Source organism: Cydia pomonella, chromosome 26 (assembly GCF_033807575.1).
Source record: "Cydia pomonella isolate Wapato2018A chromosome 26, ilCydPomo1, whole genome shotgun sequence".
NCBI classification, from domain to species: domain Eukaryota; kingdom Metazoa; phylum Arthropoda; class Insecta; order Lepidoptera; family Tortricidae; genus Cydia; species Cydia pomonella.
This window is the reverse complement of record NC_084728.1, coordinates 3,874,125-3,894,418: the sequence shown is the minus strand read 5'-3', so window position 1 is coordinate 3,894,418 and position 20,294 is coordinate 3,874,125. Positions and strand designations below refer to the sequence as shown.

At 37.5% G+C, this 20,294-nt stretch overlaps 2 protein-coding genes across 2 annotated transcripts in view; one reads left to right on the top strand and one right to left on the bottom strand.

Moving 5' to 3' along the window:
* LOC133532009 (pyruvate dehydrogenase (acetyl-transferring) kinase, mitochondrial) overlaps positions 1-20,294 on the bottom strand; it is a 61,907-nt gene that overhangs the window by 23,371 nt on the left and 18,242 nt on the right. The gene's annotated exons all lie outside the window — the stretch shown is intronic.
* The window catches only part of LOC133532015 (putative gamma-glutamylcyclotransferase CG2811), a 34,688-nt gene continuing 26,116 nt past the window's right edge, over positions 11,723-20,294 (top strand). Inside the window, exon 1 of the mRNA XM_061870500.1 lies at positions 11,723-11,838. Coding sequence (XP_061726484.1) covers positions 11,806-11,838 — 33 coding nt within the window. The 5' untranslated portion in view covers positions 11,723-11,805. The remainder of the gene's footprint in view (positions 11,839-20,294) is intronic.

Below are 20,294 nucleotides of genomic sequence, written 5' to 3'. Positions count from 1 at the left end.
ACAAAAAACAGTAAATTTTGGGGGTTCCCCATACTTATTAGAACTGAAACTCTAAAAAAAAATTTCATCAAACCCATACGTGTGGGGATAGATACCCCATCCTATACAAAATGAGACTTATCGCAAACGCGTACGTCACGTCACGCTATCGAATAAATTTACACTAGGGGTTCAGACCTTAACACATTCACTGCCAAGAACACGTATGTATGTTCATTTTGTACTGGAAACGGGGCATCCGGCACTGAAAGCGTTAAAAACCGCAATTAAAATCATATTAATTTACCGGTTTGAGCTAGAATTAATCTAAATTAACGTCAAGCTATCAAAAACCGATTTCGTACTAACTGGATTGATGATTGTCTATTAATATTAACAATTATAGTGCAAACGCATGTAGAACAAACAGGTTCTTAAAAGAGGGGCGTAAAGACAGAACGTTAGATTAGAAGGGAATAAAATATATGTACGTCGCGCGGGTTATTACCACTAGTTACCACCAAATTGGTACCAGTGTTAATTACTGGAAAAAGAAATCCCACTTGACTATTTTTCCAGTAGTTACCACTGGTAAAAGGTGGATTTTTAACCTTACCACCAAAATTTTGTTAGTGTTTAATACTAATAAAAACAGTTTAAATATAGTGCTTTAATCAATAATTAATTAACAGTCAAATAAATTATAAGTTAATTATTATAGTTATTAGTTTAATTATTAGTCGATTACGATTTCTGCCTTAAAGTGATCAAAAATACTTGACTGATTTGTTTGTTCGTTCGTATAATTGTGACGTTACTTATTAAAAGGGATCTTATTATCGACTGCGCGTACGCCGATATCAACGATGCTCCTATATAAATATATCCTATGTGACGACCAGTCTGGCCTAGTGGGTAGTGACCCTGCCTATGAAGCCGATGGTCCCGGGTTCAAATCCTGGTAAGGGCATTTATTCGTGTGATGAGCATGGATATTTGTTCCTGAGTCATGGGTATTTTCTATGTATTTAAATATTTATAAATATTTATATATTATATATATCGTTGTCTAAGTACCCTCAACACAAGCCTTATTGAGCTTACTGTGGGACTTAGTCAATTTGTGTAATAATGTCCTATAATATTTATTTATTTATTTATTATTTAAATACAACGCTGCGCTACGCAGTACGGCGTAAGCGCCCTCGACAAAAGATCCAGGTTTCAGTCACAATTAATTCAATTTACAATTAACTCATCCCTCATTACATCACCAGCTGTGTGTACCGGCCTTAAACGGTTGACCTCGACCTATCAAAGGTCGTCTGCTCCAAAAGGACGACTTATAGTATATAAGGGGAGTATAAAGGCAATCCGGTTGCGAATCTGGGGGTAGGATGAAAGAGGTTATTTGTTGGAACTCTCTATTGTGTGGGTACTACTGTTGTTCCTTGGGTTTCATCTAAGGGTATTTGTGTCGTTTCCAAGCAAAAACTTCCACTTTGTCGCTTACCATAAGGACGCGGGCTTCGACAGGTTGTTCGTATAAAGATACAAGCAAATATCGTCCTTAAGGTAAGCGACAAAGTGGGACCTTTGACTAGACTGACTCGACAAATTTGAACATTTTCTTGGAAAAAAATGTACATGACCGGCGTAACAACCATTGCAAAATACAAAGAATCTAAAAAAAATCTACTTGATCTATTTTGCGCAAAAAGCCCATATAATCGAACTTACGCTCTCATTTTAAGGGCAACCTAGTGTGACCAGATGTCCCGTATTTTACGGGTTGTCCCGTATTACAGAAACGAATTTAATTTAAATACGGGACAGTTTATTATGATTTAACGGCATTTAATGATAAAAATACCACGAATGCCGTATTTTCAATGCAGTTGTCCCGTAACACTAGAAATCAGATATGGTTACCCTAGGGCCACTCCACACTAGCGTCTTTTGAGCGTCAGCGTCTATAATTACATTGTACAGTCACGTCTGAAAATATCGATACAGACAAAGTGCCAAAACTATGTATACGACCGTATTGCCCATACATTAAGGTAGTGTTTACATATTTTTGGCACTTTGTCCGTATCGATATTTTTAGCCGTGACTATACCAACGTCTTTTACTTTGATAATGTGGTCAGTTCATCGACCCCAAAGTAGGGTAAGGTTACCTGCACCTACTCGTATAAGTCGACGGCTAAATGAATCGATATTCACTGACTAGGGTTTGCACGGCGGATCTGAAATGTATGGGAAGATCCGCTGATCAGGATCCAAATCCGGATAATTTCATACATTTCGGATCCGGATTGTAAACCCTATTACTGACTAATGAAACAGGGCCATTCAGATACTTTGTAATTATGTACCAGACACCGGTACGGTACTAATATTATATCAAAAATAATCTGATAAGTTTTGAAAAGTACAATTAAATACCTTATCTTCAGTCTCGTTATATAGGAAGATACTAGAGTCATCATCATCATCATATCAGTCTTTTATCGCCCACTGCTGAGCATAGGCCTCTCTTCCAGTACGCCACTTGTCCCGGTCCTGAGCCAATCTCATCCAGAAGTGACCCGCAATCTTCCGAATGCCGTCCATCCAACGAGCCAACGGACGCCAGGCACTCCTTTCGTCTGAAAGCGGCCACCATTCCGTTAACATTTTGACCCACCTGCCATCACTCTGCCTGGCAACATGTCCCGCCCAGCTCCATGTTAATTTCGTAATGACGCCCACGTCTCGCACCTTGGTCATACTAGAGTCACACCAAGGTAACTTGACAGCGATTTTGACGCAAGACGCAAGTAGAAGTTTGACGTAAAAAATAGCACTTGCACCTGGGCTATCAAAAACGCTAACAACTTAGCTTCGTCTGACTGTAATAGAAAACGCACAGGCTGCTGTGTTGACGCGACGCTCATGCGACGTTTAACCCGGCAAACGAACGTTTCCTCCAATCAACATTAATCTTCATCCTGCCGAGTATTCCTATCGTATCACGAGATAGGTATGCCGAGTTCTTACACACATTCTGGTCACATATCGAGAACATTAATATCTACTTTATGATACTTCATTATGAAGCCATTATATTCAAAACAAGCAACTCCATGTTAGAACTCAGAACCCTACCATCCTTTAGTTACTGAAGTGGGGCTCCAGCAACGCCAAAACGCCTTGAAATGTCCAAGCCTCCTTGACCTAGTTTTGTCTGATCTGAATCATACCTAAGTTTAGCTTTATAACTCAAAGATATAGAGTGTAACGTTCTCAGAGAAAAGAACTTTCTCGGTTGTTGATTAGTAGGGTTGCGATACTTCCCGTATATACGGGGCTTTCACCGTTTTAAGTGTCACGTCCCGTATTGTATCCCGTCCCGTTTTTGTCAATTCATTTCTACATGGCATTTGCAATGATAAAGTGTTGGTATGTCATCATTAATGTCAAGTTTCTATGAAAATATGACGTCTATAGTGACACTCACCCACTTTGTTCTGAACTCTATAATATTAAGGAATGCAAGTAATGTATTCTTAATTTTTCTTTAGGCTGTCTAAAACAATGCCTCGGCATCTGGGGTAAGAGAGATATGGGCACTGTGTATGTCATCTCACTTTGTGTGATAGGGCACAGCACAGCGTATGTCGTTCCAGATCTAGAGCAGAGCCCAACTGGGGAAGTACCTCCACCTTACAGAAAACCGCAGCCAAATAACACTAGACCCTACTCATAGTGTTATGTTCCTGCCGGTGAGTAAGGTTGCCAGAGCTGAACGAGGGGCGGAGTGTTAAGGTCGGCAACAGGCATGCAACTCCTCTGGAGTTTCAGGCGTCTATAGGCTACGGAGACTGCTTACCATCAGGCGGGACATATGCTTGTTTGCCACCGACGTATTATATAAAAACAAAGAAAAACCATAAATTACCTATTAATTTACTTAACAGTTGTGAAATTAATAATTTGCTTGATAATTACTGCCTTTGGCAAGACACTTGTTTTCCCTATCAGCATTTTCCTTCATTCATTATTGTTACTGAATTCATTGGAAAACTTACGTATGTGAGTATGAGGTCATAGAACTGTACAAACAATAACACATAAGGCCAACCAGAAATATAATTATGCTCATTGTCAAGAGGGCGCTTTTATTCTCATGTATAGGGTGACAATATTTGTTCCAATGAAATTCCTAATATTTTGTATTACTTGTCAAAAGTAGGGCTGCCATCCGTCCGGGTTTTCCCGGATTTGTCCTAGTTTGGAGGCCGTCCGGGGAAAACCCGGACACTTTTCATGTAAGGAAGCACATTAAAACTACATGTAAAATTAAAGGTCTTGTTTTTAAAAAATATTATTTTCGGACTCGTCCGGGGAAAAATGCGATTGACGCCAAATGTTCGGGTTTTTTTGAAACTTTGTCCGGGTTTGGCGAAATTCGAGATGCTTACTTAAATTTTTTTTTTAAAAAACAGGACAACAGGATTTTACACGTGCGTTACCTACAAGTAGAAAATATAGGTTGTAAATTTATTCTTATCCAGCTATTGTGTTGTGTGATTATTTCCGCAGTACTGTCATTACATATTTATGATGGCATAATGATCATATTTTACATAAAATAAGTACTTACCCTGTCATTAACAATAGGTATATATGTCGGAGCTATCTGCGGTGGCAGCATGGTTCCATTTTTATTACTTGTCACTATACTCGTCACTTTCGCGCTTACATACTTGTTAGAACGTGACAGCCATGGTGACAAATGATAAAGAGCCGACCATCTTAGCCCTACTGGTTTAGTTAGCTAGCTAATTGGTCGCCTAGGCCGATAGAAAATTACCCAACGTTTAACATGGCGTATTGAAAGTCAATAAAAAAGTCAAGTGATTAAAATTTAAACTGGTTTCTCTTAAAGAAATGAAAAAAAACAATAAAATTCTAACCTATAACCAAATATAAAATTCATCAAAGTCCTAGTTAACTAAATGACTACACGACGTTCAGCCATATGGTTAAACGTTGCAATCAATGACTTGGCTGGTTCTTCAGCCAAATAATTAGCTGGCTAATTTAACCAGTTGGCTGCGACATGAGTGCGAGATAATTATATATTATGTTTTGCTGAAGGGAAGTTTCCACGCATTCCTTCAATTTCGTGTTGATTGGTCACGATTCCGAACATAATGTGATTATTATTGATATTTCGATACGATATCGGTTACTAAGAGATTTTTTTATTGGATAGACCATTGTATTCTGTTAGTGAATTTATGAACGATGTATTTCCATTGCCATACAGAGAGGTAATGCCGCCAGTATCATGGGGTCCATGCCGCAAACAGACCTGTTACAAGGGGTATTCTCTTTAAAATTGTTTCCTTTTTTTTTTTGTAGGTAAGTATATTTTATAGTAGATGATTTTATTTTATTTCTAGGTTTAATTTTAGTTTTAATTTTGTAATATTATATTTTAGTTTAGTTAGTCAATATAGATTGTTTAAGAGATTTATTAGAATAAATGTTAGTGTTAATGAACGATGTATAGATGTTGATGATCCTCTAGCTAGAGTACTGTCATTATTTAATTTTTTAATTGATATTTTATTGATTATGTTCTTGCACGAGTAAGCATATCTGTTTTGACTGCAATTAGGGTTTGAGATCCGGATGTCCGAAATATCCGGATATCCGTCAAATTTAAGATCCGGATCCAACGACTCATAGGATCCGGATATTTCGGATATTACGGATCCGTTAAATATGGTCATGGACTTTTTTATTTAAACTTTATTGCACGATAAACATTTCAGAAATCAAACTTTCAAATTGCAGCAGTTTATTAATTATTGTCATGAAATTTTTCCCAAAACCTTTCATAACTTATACTTAACCACACAGTTTTAATGAAAGTTTTAAATTCATGATAATCATCACGTGCAAGCCAATTTTTTATGTAAACGAGGCACATCTGATTAATGTAGACGTGACGTGACGCGAAAGTTCGATGATCGATCACTCGAACAAACTTGTGACTTCGACGTAAATTTCTACTGCCAAATTGAATTTGCCCTACTACACCTTATCCAATTTTGAAATAACGTAATGATTAATGAATTATTGACAAAGATTGATAGATAGAATAAATATTAAATTAATTTTGTATTAAGCTGAAACGTCTGAAAACGAAACCACAATGCCTAGGGTGGTATTCCATCTGTCCAATATTTTGGTCCGATGTGTATTTGCGTCTCACATTTTGCTTAAGGAGAGAGTGAGACGCAAGGCACATTGGACCAAGATATTAGACAGATGGAATACCACCTTTAGAAACAGAGGAAAAGTGGAAAAATTCACCGTCTCTGTGTGTATGTGCCTGTTGTTGCTTAGTTTTTTTTTGTTAATTACTGTATTTAATCATGTTTTCGTTGTGCACAATAAAGAATATTATTATTATTATGTCTGTCTTTTACAAATTCTCGGGACCATGGGGTCCCGGACATTTAGAAGGCGTGCGTGGGGCCGAAGCCAACACGTAGAGGCCCCTTATAATAAGACAATTTACTCTAAATGTAACGTGACACCAACCGACGATTATCCCTGTTCACACTATAGCAGTGCACCCAAGGACAAGCCTCAGTTAGTGTAGGACTATTGTAAAAAAAGGGTACAAAAATAAACCGGGCTATTGGGTTGAGATGCAAGTGGACTGGTAACCGGACTATGGAGGATACTATGGCACCTGCCGTGATCATATGTTTTTAAAAAACACGACAAAATGGGCAGGTGGTGACTCGCCAACTCACAATATGGGTCCCCGAAAACGGCCGCTCGCACGGAGCAACAAGGGGACAACATTGCGTGAGCGGCTCAGGGTGTGGAGAGGTGTGCGCCGCTTTCTACCCAGTGGCTGTCAGCAGCCACTGTGCCAACTCGCGTCTTATGCATATTTCACTTCCACCCTGCGAGCATATAGCTCTGACACCCCACTCTGGACGGCCGGTAAAGGCAAGCCAGAGGTGAGAGTCCTGCGGCCCCTGCTCAGTGTTCACTCCAGCCGGCCAATGAAGGCAAGCCGGAGAGAGGGGCCTGACCGACTCTCGGGGGTATGGGACCCAAGGGACGTCACTTCCCATTCAGCTCGCCACAAGCTGCCCTGGGGGCTTATTATTATTATTATTATTATGTAGTGCTTTTACTATAGATGACTTAGATGTCGATAAGTCGCATATTAAGGTTATGGTGGAAAAATTCTCTGTCACCGGGTAAGTCTCGGTTAGGGAATGCAAACCGGTTTTAACCGAAACCGAAAAAACCGGTTAAAACCGGTTTTTTTACGGAAACCCAAAACCGGGTTTTTAGAATTTGAAAAAACCGGTTTCGGTTTTATTCGGTTTTTTTTTTATTTAACTAAGTTGCATGTTTTATTCATTATAAGGGTGTAAATCGGTCCTAAACCGGTTGAATCGACATCAAATCAAATAATGTGGTGTTGTGTTAGTTTGATCAACAAACCAAAAAAATAATTTTATATAATTGGTTTGTTCCTATTCCTAGTTACAAATAACATTAAGTCATTTGACAATTCCCATACAATACAATAAAATAGTCAGATATTCTGTCTTTAATTTCGTGATAAAATCGTGTATATACGAGGGCTGCTATTTATATATCCGGAAACCGGGATTACAATCTTCTTAAATAGTATATTTGACCTCCATGGTAAAATTTGAACTTGTTTAAGTACTGGCCGGTATATTTTTTCTTTCTTATTAACGCTAGTGTTTTGTTTTTGACGGGTTTTAAATGTCATCTCGCTGCAAGAATGGAACTCACTCGTGAAAATATTCGTGCTATGATTTATTATGATTTTCGGCGTGGTTTAACGCAACAACAGTGCATAGATCAACTAACTTCAACTTTTGATGAAGCTCCATCTAAAACTACTGTGTATCACTGGTTTAGTGAGTTCAATCGTGGACGTAGTATGCTTACGGACGAAGTTAAGGCAGGTCGCCCGAAATCGGTCGTTGTACCACAAAATATTGAGGCTGTGCGAAAACTTATAATGGACGACCGACATGTTACGTACCGCGAGATAGAGTCGACTCTGGGTATTTCTATGACTAGCATTATTATTATTATTATTTTATTACAAGGAGATAAAACAGAAGCATACAAGTCAAGAACAATATAGGCAGTGTATACGGAACTAGTACAGTATAGATTATGATGATTCCTTAAACATATCTCACTGAGAACATAAGTGGTATCAGAATGTAAACCTAGCAACATGCAAACTCTAATTTAACTATTTCCGCTACAAAATCTATATGCATTTACAACGAATCCTACTTCTTATTGTTTTATTTTGTACAATTTTGTCACAGCAGCCTTGAATGAGGCACGGGAGCATATTACATGATCATTTAGCTGTAAAAAAAAATTGTTCGCGTTGGATACCGCACAACTTAACTAAGGAGCAAAAAGATTCTCGCGTTGAATGGTGCAATAAAATGTTAAAAAAATATAACCGTGGTGACTCAAAGGCCGTTTATAACATCTATACAGGTGACGAATCCTGGATCTGCATGCGATCCCAAAACGAAGCAACAATCAACGGTATGGGTGTTTCAAAATGAGCCGAACCCTACGAAAGTTACTCGTGCAAAAAGTACATTGAAACAAATGGTGGCCTGCTTCTTCGGTATTAATGGCCATGCAGCTACAGTGCCACTAGAAAACCGTAAAACGGTTAATTCAGATTGGTACACGACCATTTGCTTACCGGAAGTATTTGAACAAATTCGTAAAACTAACCAGCGACGAAGAATCATTCTTCATCATGACAATGCCAGCAGTCATACGTCACGCGAAACAACTCTATTTTTGGAAGGTCAAAATGTGGAATTAACGGGTCATCCGCCGTACAGCCCTGACTTGGCACCCAATGATTTTTATTTATTTCCCAATATAAAAAATAAATTACGCGGTCAACGATTTTCGACCGCTGAAGATGCTGTCGACGCATTCAAACAACACGTTATGGAGGTACCTCAGGCGGAGTGGTAGAAGTGCTTCAAAAATTGGTTCACACGAATGCAAAAGTGCATAGATAGATCATCAAGGGGAATACTTTGAAAAACAATAAAACCATTTTGAGCCGTGTACGTTTGTTTTTTTGTTTCCGGATATATAAGTAGCAACCCTCGTACTATACTAGCATTCGTTTTTACACGTGAAGCAGTCTTTTCTTTATTCCATGGCGATGAATTTAAGAATTGTTGATTCTAAAAACCGAAACCGGTTTTAACCGGTTTCGGTTTTTTTTGTGGTAAAACCGAAGAAAAAACCGGTTTTGAAAAACCTCCGGTTTTTGCATTCCCTAGTCTCGGTATAGCTCAGTTGGCAGAGCGATGAACCAGTGTTTCCAAGTCGCGAGTTCGTGACAGTGAATTTTTCCACTTTTCCTTTAAGCAGAATAAATATTGCGAATATTCTAAACACAACACATCAAAATTTATTTTAGATAAGACAAGAACAGTTGTTTCATGGAAATCTTGAGATTATACTTAACTGAAATCGATTACGTAACGTAAACGTTATCATTTAAAACCTTGAGATAATAAAATTTGGCATTGATTTTTAATCTAAAAAAAATCACGATAAGTGTGTAACAAATACTTGAAAATTGAGATTTACTAAATGAAAGCACACGTGACATACGTCATTCTCACACATACGTACCTGCTTGTCAAAGCGTGACAAATGTTTTATACACATGATAAAGACGACATAAAGTTGACCATGATTATGTAATATTTATTTGTGCATCGAACAATGTTCCTTCCTTTATCGTAAGATATCGTAAGGGTTGGCATACGTCAGGATTTCCCCTGACATATCAGGATTTTCGGTCATTTATCAGGATTGCGGGGACTTGGCGAGAGTCAGGATTTTTTAGAAACTTCATCCTACTACAATACCACTTTCGAACTGATTATTTAAATAAATATTCACTTCATCAAAAAATGTTCTTAGAAACCTTAACCTTATTTTTAAAGACCTACCAAATGATGTGTCACGCGTTGAAAACAATGTCCACTTCTAGTAACATGTATACGCACGATTTAAAAATATAGGTACATATATATTTAATTAAACTTCTAAGCTTTGTAGCAGCTCACAACATGTTCAAAATTTAACTACAAGTATGATGAAAGTTTGTAGTGGACAGAGATAAGGGAAGGTTATGCATTAGAATAAGAATATTGCGGCGAGTTAAAGTTGTTAGTGGGCTTTGAAATGTTTTGGTATAAGGCATTTAATAGGCATTGGAAAAATATCAGGATTGTTAGGGTGATGTCCGGACTCTTGTCAGGATATTTCGTTTTTTCATACGACAACCCTAATCCGAGGTATCGTAGATTGATAGCGTAAACAAAGCATTTAGAGCTTGTTCAGAAATAAGTGTGAATTGTCTAAAAAAGACGTCAAAAGCGTAAACAATTAAACTTTAGACAGACAATTTTTATTATATAACGAACACGTAAGATGGGGCTAGCGCACAATTGTATTTTTATATTTCATTTTATTTAAAGCAAAATTCACTCAAAAACTAGAAAATATTTGCAAGAGCGGAGTCCAACCAAAACTTAAAAAGGTTAAAGCGGTTCGATAGAAAATAAAAACCGGCAAAGAGCATATCGGGCCATGCTCCGTCACATTAAGGGGTTTTAAACGGGATCTCTATTATAGAATAGAATAGAATAGAATTTCTTTATTTGCCAGAATACGTATGGTACAAGATGATGATGATGATGTGATGGTATTAGTGGCACATCCATCACATCTTTATTCTAATCTCCCGCATTGAGCAGGTCCCTGGGTTTGATCACTTGATTACTGATTAGGCCCGGGCGAGAATACTAGCCGTTTGCTTTAAGTTGGCCGTTACCTTCCCCCCGCAATACACGGCAAACCAGGCCCGCTTAGTACTGTGACGTCATTATGCAACGGCCAACTCGAAGTGTTTGCAGTTTTGCACGACCATGCGTCACAGCGACCTAATTCATGCGTTGCAGTGCTAGCAGTGTTATCATTTGTGTATTCTGTGTCACATGCACACCCATATACATACATGGAAAATGGTATTGTTTTGGTGAATTTAACTGTAGGTAGATAGTATATATATTTCAACAACACATCTAAGGCGGTATTTAGACAAACAAAACTTTTAATATCTTCTGAAAACGTGTGCGGAAATGTCGTCATTGTATTCGTGATAGATTGGTAAATGTGATTATGTAGGCTGCCAAATATACAGTGCAGCTGAGAAGGCATTGCATTGCAAAAATCTTGTTGTAATTTTATTGAAAAACGCGCACTGACCAAGTCACCGCAACCAAGCCATCACCATCATCATTATTGGTTGGTTGGTCAAGGGTCGCACTCACCAAGTCACCGCAATCCTGAGAAAGGACCAAAAATCCTGACATGTCAGGGGAAAACCTGAAGCAAGGGAACCATACCCGGTAGTAAAGTTAAGAACATCTGGGTTTGAATTTATGGACATTTATCTGTGTTTACAACAGAATCTCTTGCAGGAGACAGACATATTTCAGAAGTAAATAGCCTTTTATCAAATGTTTGCTTTACATTAAATCTGCCATTCTGTTTAAGTTTATTGCACATGCGTCACAGCGACCTAATTCTCGCGTTGCAATTGCAGTCTTATCATGTGCATTGAGTCACATGCACGCCAACATGCATGGAACATGCTATTTAGCTGACTTAGGTATTGCAAATAATGTTAACAATAGTACATTGTGCAACGAGGGGGGTAAGTGAAAATTTGGAAGCGAGGGTGGTAAAGACCCGAGGTTGCAATATTCTTATCCTCGGAGTTACACACAATGTTTTTCATCACACTTGCGAAGAAAAAACTAAATTTTAAGCGAAATAATTCTTAAATATGGTGACATTTCAAACATTCGTCTGCCATATTGTCTTTCTTTGATAGGTTAGTTATCGAAGGCACAGACCTATTCGGCATTCAGCCACGATTGAAAATTATGTAATAGTACATTACGATACAAGTGCGAAAAATAGGAAATTCGAAATTAGTGGCGATAAATTAAAACACGACCGAGGGGAGTGTTGTAAATCGACACGAGTTACGAATTACCTATTCGCACATGTATCGTACAACGTTTTACAGTACATATGGCCCTTTAAGTGTTCGACACAGTAACGTAATATGCTAATTTTCGCACTAGTGCGGTAAAGTAGCACCATATGTACTGTAAAAATAATTTAAACTGCTATTAAATTAATCAAATTAAATATTTTTAAACATAAACAAACATATTAAATGATTAACGGCTGTATTTTTAAAGTAAAACTCATTTACACTACGTGGTTTCTACGAATTCGTGAATTAATTAAAATAAAAAGTTTTAACTCCCTAGGGAGTTGTAGCTTTTTGTTTCACAATCCTTAACTCCCGCGGGAACAATATAGGCCTTTGTCCTTCAGTACACCTGCTTGAAATAAGATCTTATTCGAGCAAGTGTGATGAAAACCAATTTACCTTCACTTCTTCGTAATTTCGCACTTTTTGTGGACAACTATGATTTTATCAACAGTATATATACTCAAGTATTTTATTTATATCAATTACTAGTTAAAATATATGTTAATTATTAATATTTCGATGAAAACAACTATCGTAAAACTTTTAGGTTATACGTCAACCTGTATTTAATTGCAGAGTACCCATATGTGACATTATCTATGAAAAGGGACCATATTGTCGATGGCGCTAACGCCGATCTGCGTAGCGCGGTGTTGTTTATAATATGGCAGCATCGTTGATAATGGCGTAAGCGCCACCGACAGTAAGGTCCCTTTTCATCGATAATGTCACATATTATTTAAGTCTCAGATTTTTTGAATTTGGCTTGTCCCCCCGTCATTCCCATGTGAGATTTGTTGAGATTTCGCTCGACACTCCCCTGCTCCCGTGGGTACGTGAAATTTAGCTCAACGCGCCCTTAGAGCGGTTTCAAATCAGCGTCGTTTCCGCATTACACGCGTACACACGCGCTGTATTTAGTTATATTTGGTCGACACGCCAAAAACAAACTTATAGGTGCGCATAAAACCCTAGTCTGAACCCAACCTACTCGTAATTCAGAAAAAGAATAGCATGATATCAAAGTCAGCTGACTCAATACCACAAACAATTACTGTACGCTTATTTACAACACTAAACAGACCATTGTTAGGACTTATACCGTTGCAATAAGGGTTAAACGTGTTAAGCTATTTCTACGTATACGTGACTTGATAACAGAGTGGACCATAAAAACAGCATAAAAAACAAACAAGGCTACGCTTCTATTGATAACAATAACACTAACAACACTTGTTTATTTAACAGTATATCAGTTTAGTATACTCTTCTTGTGTGTCATTTTTCAGACTAGTGTATGTTTCTGCGCATACTTTACGGTCTTTTCAGCGCTATAAGCTTACACGCGCGTTACTTTCACGTTCGCGTACGAGGACGCTCGTATTTGGACCGTGCGAAGTGCATGGTGGGGGTAAGTAAAGCGATCCCAGCGCATAAGGTGGTAAAAATTTGAACTAACTGCGGATAGCGTCTTTAACATTTCGTACAATTATATGGCTCGAAATGAAACTTTGATTTACGATTACTCTTGAAATATACATTTAAATTGTATGGTGTAAGGGACCATTGTAATCTGTATGAAATGCTTAATATAACTAACGTATTTATTTTGATAATTGTTAATAATGTATCCATGTAAGTAGCTTTGCAAATGCCACATATTACGTGATCTTTTTCTAGAAGTTAAGAATGGATATAGTAAGTTATCCTTAAAAGATAGACATTTAACATCGCGGACTTTTTTGTAGACCTATGAATGAGAAACAACCCCACCATACATTGTGTTGTTATAGCTCAAACGGATTAGGCAGCGTTTTCGATTAAAGATCCTAGCCAGCGTGATTCTTTCCGACAACATCGTTATATTTCAAACAATTTACACAAAACCTTAACAAGCTATATATTTAAGCCTTCCTCAAGAATCACTCTATTGATAGATGAAAGTCGTATGAAAATCCGTTCAGTAGTTTTTAGTTTTGGAGTAGTTTTATAAGATGTAGTGAATTGACGTTTTCCCCTAGACTTGCGGACACTAGGTTGCGTGACAGTCGTGCACGCTCCCATATAAAAAATCGTGACTACCGGAGATGAGAGGCGACGAGAATCAACCAATAGCATTGGTCGTAAATGTAATCCACAATATCTTCTCCGCTCCGCTGGATGGTAGGGGTTGTACCTACCTAGACACCCGCCAAGTTTCCCAGTAATCCTGACAAAAGCCCAAAAATCCTGACATGTTACGGGAAATCCTGATAATTGTCAATCGATTGCCCGTGACTTCCGTACGACACGATCAATTTGCTAAATTAAGTTGTCATTTCTTGATAGCCAGTTTAAAGGTAAGTCTGCACATGATGAGCGTATAGTCCGCGAAGTTTCTTCGAAGATATTTTTGAAGAAGTCTTCTTAAGGGGGTCCCTAACGCCAATGACCTTCGATCTGAATCCCTTAGTTTTCTGTTTTTTGTAGCTTATCATATTAACAGTACTCGTAACGGCTGTAAGCAATATGGTATACCATATTTACTTCAAAGTTCACTGTCTTTGAGATATTTGGCATCAAAGTTGAACAATTTTAGGCCCAAAAACTGGTTTACTGGCCATAACTTTTGTGTTAATTAGTTTAAAATTAAAGCTCGACCAGTTTTTAGAGACGTCAAAGACGAACCCAAATGTGTAGTATTCGTACATGTAAAATCCTTCACAGCAATCTAGTAACGAAAAAAGAATTTTTTTTTAGACATTGTTTAAAAAATATATAAAAACATAAGCGTTAATTTCTTTCAAAATCCGGCAGACCAGAATGGAGATAAAAGATGGAAGAACCGATGGCCATTTATCTTATAATTCTATCTATAGTTCAAATGTAGGAGTAACGGCTCAAAACTAGTCAAAAATCGATGAAAACCACGGGGAGCCCCTTAATCTGTACTCACTTTCCCTACATTTTGTTGGTATTTGTGGAACAAATGGAAATATAATTAATGTCGAAGCAGTAAACAACGCTCTTACACTAATGCCAAAGATAATTTGAAATAGAGGTGGATTGTCAAAGAAAACTTTGTAGCCCATTTGTAGCCACAGTAAATTTACTGTCATCTTTCGACACATGATTAAAACTTTTAGAACGCTATTTGACTTTGATCCTTAGTCTTTCACTGTTATGTGTAAAATTTGTTAATATCAAAAAGTGGCGCCACCTAATAGAGCATAAGGTTCAATAGAGCCAAAGGTTATGGCGCCATCGTTCGAAACACGGACAGGTTCGTTAGGTATAAGTATAGAAATAAGACATTGTAATGCCCTCACAGGGTAGCATGTACTATTCGTAAGAAATTATAAATAACACCATGTATCCTGATGCATCACTGTACTGTACATGTATACAATAAATACAATAAAATACACACTATGCCGCCATACCTGTTTTATAAGGGTATCTTACCCTTAACTCTACTTAAGTGATTATTGTCCGCAAACTACTTAAGTATATGGGCTTGCCCTATAGGGCACGAGAATGGAGTCATTACGAAGCAATCATTGTATTATGTATGTTCGTACTTATATGTGTAGAGTACGTAATGGCGGTTGTCGCTTACGTTGTTATTAACGACGCTGCAACTGCAATATTAATGTTGGTGCTGCCATTGACATATACATCTGAGGACGGGCCTCACGGGCAATAGACCGTGAGCCAGGAAGTTTCCATGACCAATCGCCTCCCGGCTGAAAACTCGTGTAGTGGTTAACGGCTAGGTATGATGAACGATGTCAGCTGCCGCTCCGTTGGTGGGTTGAGGAATGGCAGCAACCGAAACACTTAAAAAAAATTGCCATCGCCTCCCGTTTGATACTTGGTCAAATGATAGTTCAGATGCTGTTGTTAATTTCAAAAATCGTCAGCCAGTTATAATTATAACGCGGTGGTAAGAACATCAGCTGGTCGCATGAACATGTAAAAAATAAGCGCTAAACTTTTAATGATAGCAATAACAAATCATGAAACTTTGCATGTAGCATTTCATTAGGCGTAAACGCCTGAAAAGCCATCAACAGATTACGCAATTTACACATTACGTATACTTTGCGGCAAATAAAGTGGTACGGCGCATATTTCTTACATGTTCATTTTACAGCTGTCGGTCATTCCACCGCGATAGAACCGGCTGACGGTTTTTTTAGTTTAAAACAGCATCTCAACTATCATCTGACAAAGTATCAGTCGGGAGGCGATGACTGACGAAATATGCTCCAGAGGGCCTACCGCGAACCACGTTCGACGTGTTGCCTCCCTGTCACGCTTACGTACGAATTTACAAGTGCGACAGAGAGGCAACACGTCGAACGTGGTTCGCGGTAGGCCCTCTGGTCCGCGGTCTTAAATGAGAATGGCCACCATTTTTAGTGCCCGTAAGGCTCGTCCTTAGATATATGTCAATGGGTGCTACGCATTGTAAGCGCCACGGTCATAAGGTACCTTTACCCGTGGACCGTCACATATGTAATTATGTATTGTATGTATGTGTTATGCGTTTGTTTGGCTAAGGCCATGAGTATGACTTGTCATTTGCGTGACGCTGACGTTTATTAATAGTACATTGTGCAACGTACTTTCTTAAATACGGTGACATTTCAAATATTCGTCCGCCATAATGTCATTCTTTGACAGGCACAGACCTATCCGGCATTCAGCCACGATTGAAAATTTTCATAGCGTATTTTATTAGCGTAATTTGAATATTTTCATCAAATTAAATCAAATTAAATATTTTTTAACTTAAACAATAAAAATTAAAACTCATTTATACCTATTTGGTTCGTATGAATTATTGGTATACGAATTGGAAATGTTGTTGTCGGTTGGAATTGTAAATAATAATATTGCTGTGCCCAACAGAACAAAGACCTAACTTATAAGAGTTATAAGTTTACCACCTGTACAACCACTTTGTGAATTCGCAATAAAATATTGAGTAATGGTAAAATTTAAAAAAAGTTATAACTCCCTCGGGAGTTAAAGCTTATTTTCACAATCCATAATTCCATATTTAAAGCTTTTTTTTACAATCCATATATCCATAAGTAAGTGTATACATACCTACATGAAATGAGATCTTTTTCCAGCAAGTGTGATGAAAAGTTAACTAAACAGGCTATTGCAATCAAAACGGATGTACGTAAATATCCCTTGATGGTGAATAACGTACCTATAATTTATTTTAAAGAGATTATTTCTCCGTGAGAATGAAATTCAAAAATAGGTATGAACGCTAATATAATGTCTACTCAAGTGTATAAAAAACTTAAATGACAGCTGTCAACGATAAAACGTTCAAAGTCCAAACTAGGTCTGCAGTGGCAGGATGGTTCCATTTTTATCGCTTGTCACTATGCCCGTCACTTTCGCACTTACATACTTGTTAGAACGTGACAGGCATGGTGACAAATGATAAAGAGCCGACCATCTTAGCCCTACAGCAGTGGCAGCATGGTTCCATTTTTATCGCCTGTCACTATGCCCGTCACTTTCGCACTTACATACTTGTTAGAACGTGACAGGCATGGTGACAAATGATAAAGAGCCGACTATCTTAGCCCTATACAGATGTAGATGTATTCTGGGCATGCGTAATCTAATCACGAATGTTTTAACTTTCGTGAACGGAGATGACAAATGAGACATTAGGTATATTAAATCTATATACTCATGACACAACACAATATCCTGTTTGACTACAGTAGTAGGGTTCCAATGCAACTAATTTGATAGCAATGTTGGCCGAACGTTAAATAGAATTGACCATATTGAAAATTAACCATTACAAATTGAACCGTAGATTGTAATTGTCCGTTACGGTTTACGGTTCAAATTGTAATGGTTATTTTCAATATGGTCAATTCTATTTAACGTTCGGCCAACACTGATAGCCAACAGTAGGCCTAGCACAGGAGCGTCACGAGTCACGACAGTATCTCGCCCGCGAGATAGACTACTTAACACTCTCTGATTAACACAGTCAGAAAAAGACGGACAGTCTATCTCGCGGGCGAGATACTGTCGCGGGTCGCGGCACTCTTGTGATAGGCCTACTGTTGGCTATCAGTGTTGGCCGAACGTTAAATAGAATTGACCATATTGAAATTAACCATTACAATTAGAACGGTAGCCGGTATTTTTTAAGACCCATAGAAATAGAATAAGATGGTGCTAAATTAGCTCAAATAAAACAGGCCCGGACCTTTCACTTTCTCAATTCTAAACGTCTTGTGTCATTTTCGGAATTTTACAGAAATAGATAAACTGATATGTGATAACAATCTCAACTCGTGACAAATAACGCGGTATCTGAGTACAAAGTCCACACAAACACATATGTTTACTTCATTCTGTAATTTCTATTGAACTGTCTAGACTAGAACTATTGCCAAATATTTCTTGAAAGTATTTAAAAAAATTCTTGCACTTTGTACTTATTAACGAACGATGATTCTTTATTCTGAAATAGAAGGATCTTGTGGAATGTATGGAGGCGTAATAGAGAGTATTCTCTCCAGGCGAGTGTTATGCCGGGGTCGAAGTCCACTGAGAGTTCTTTGAGTACTTGTATTTATAGTAACTGGCACTCCGACACTCGGAACTCCGTAAGCGCGATGTAGGGAATGCTAACGCCATCTGTTAGAATCTTGTGGCACGACGTTGATGGTAGATAGTGGAAACGCCAACGCCATCTTATAATGTTTATTCAGTTTGACGGTAAGTTATAAACTTGCGCGCGAAAAAAGTATCCCAGAAAAGAAGAATAATTTTGATGCTTAATAAATAAATGTTTAAGTTATATAAGAAATATTATAATACGAAGGGCATTCGCTGCAGGTGTTACTCCTGTAGACGATTCTCGAAACGGATCAAAATGTGTAAAAATTGACCAGTTTTATATAATTTTAACATGATTGAGTCTTACGGGAGATTTATACTTTAAATTAGTAAAGTGATGTCTTTTGGCAGTTACACTTTCTTAGGCAAAACGTCGTAAGTCTCATAACTTGTTTGTTAACGTTACATATACTGCATAACAATATAGGAAGATCTTTGTTAAACCTAACAAAAAGGACTGTAATAAACTCGCACACAATTACATTGTATTTGCACAGTGGATTTTACTTGTACACGAATTGCATTGTGACTTCTTTCTGAATAATTTCTTGGCAATTTTAAGCGGAAACGTACGAAAATGTTTGTTTTACTTGTGATTCATGTTTGTGTGTCATTTGCAGCATTTATTTTACGGCGATTTAATTAGTAAAGCATTTAACTGGCACACAATATGTAAAATTTGTACTTAACATCAGTCTTCAGAATGTGGTTACTGGTTAGGGAATTTGAAATAAATTATTTACTGAATTTAAACCTAATTAATATTTTTCCTTAAATAATTATTTGCATGTGTAGTGATATTTTTTTATTGCGATAATCATGTGTTATTATTATTACTAAAGTTGTAAAATTGCTGCATTGTCTTTATACTTTTGTTTTTCCATAGAAAGTACATATGGTTTTCATATAATATGCTGTATTATCTTCCATTATCAAATATTTTAACCGAACAATCAATTTAAAGAAAGAGGAAGTTCTGAATTCGGTAAAATTCGGTTATTTCGGCTGTAGCTATTCTTTTAAACTCATTTTTTTTTATGAAAAAGAAACTAAATTTCATACTACGCAAAGAGAGACTGATTAGAGGATCATCTCAAACATAGTATTTAGACAAACGTATGACTTTTATATTCTACTAAGAACGTAACGGACATCTAAAGGTCCACGCCACTTAAGTCTGAAGCTATCGATACAGGACATCCGATAACATATTTATTATTTGCATTCAATACTGTCACAATCATACTTGAGCCTTTATATATAAACCAAACGTCTGAATGACACTATATAACTCATATGCATGAGTATATGAGTAAAATAACGTAAGTAATGTGTATGGAGTTACGTGTTTATACGCTCCTACTTGGGCAAGGGTAAAATGTTGTATATCTCATAGATACGACATAAATATGGTGGTAACTAACACATAAACAAGATTGGTTTCCGGT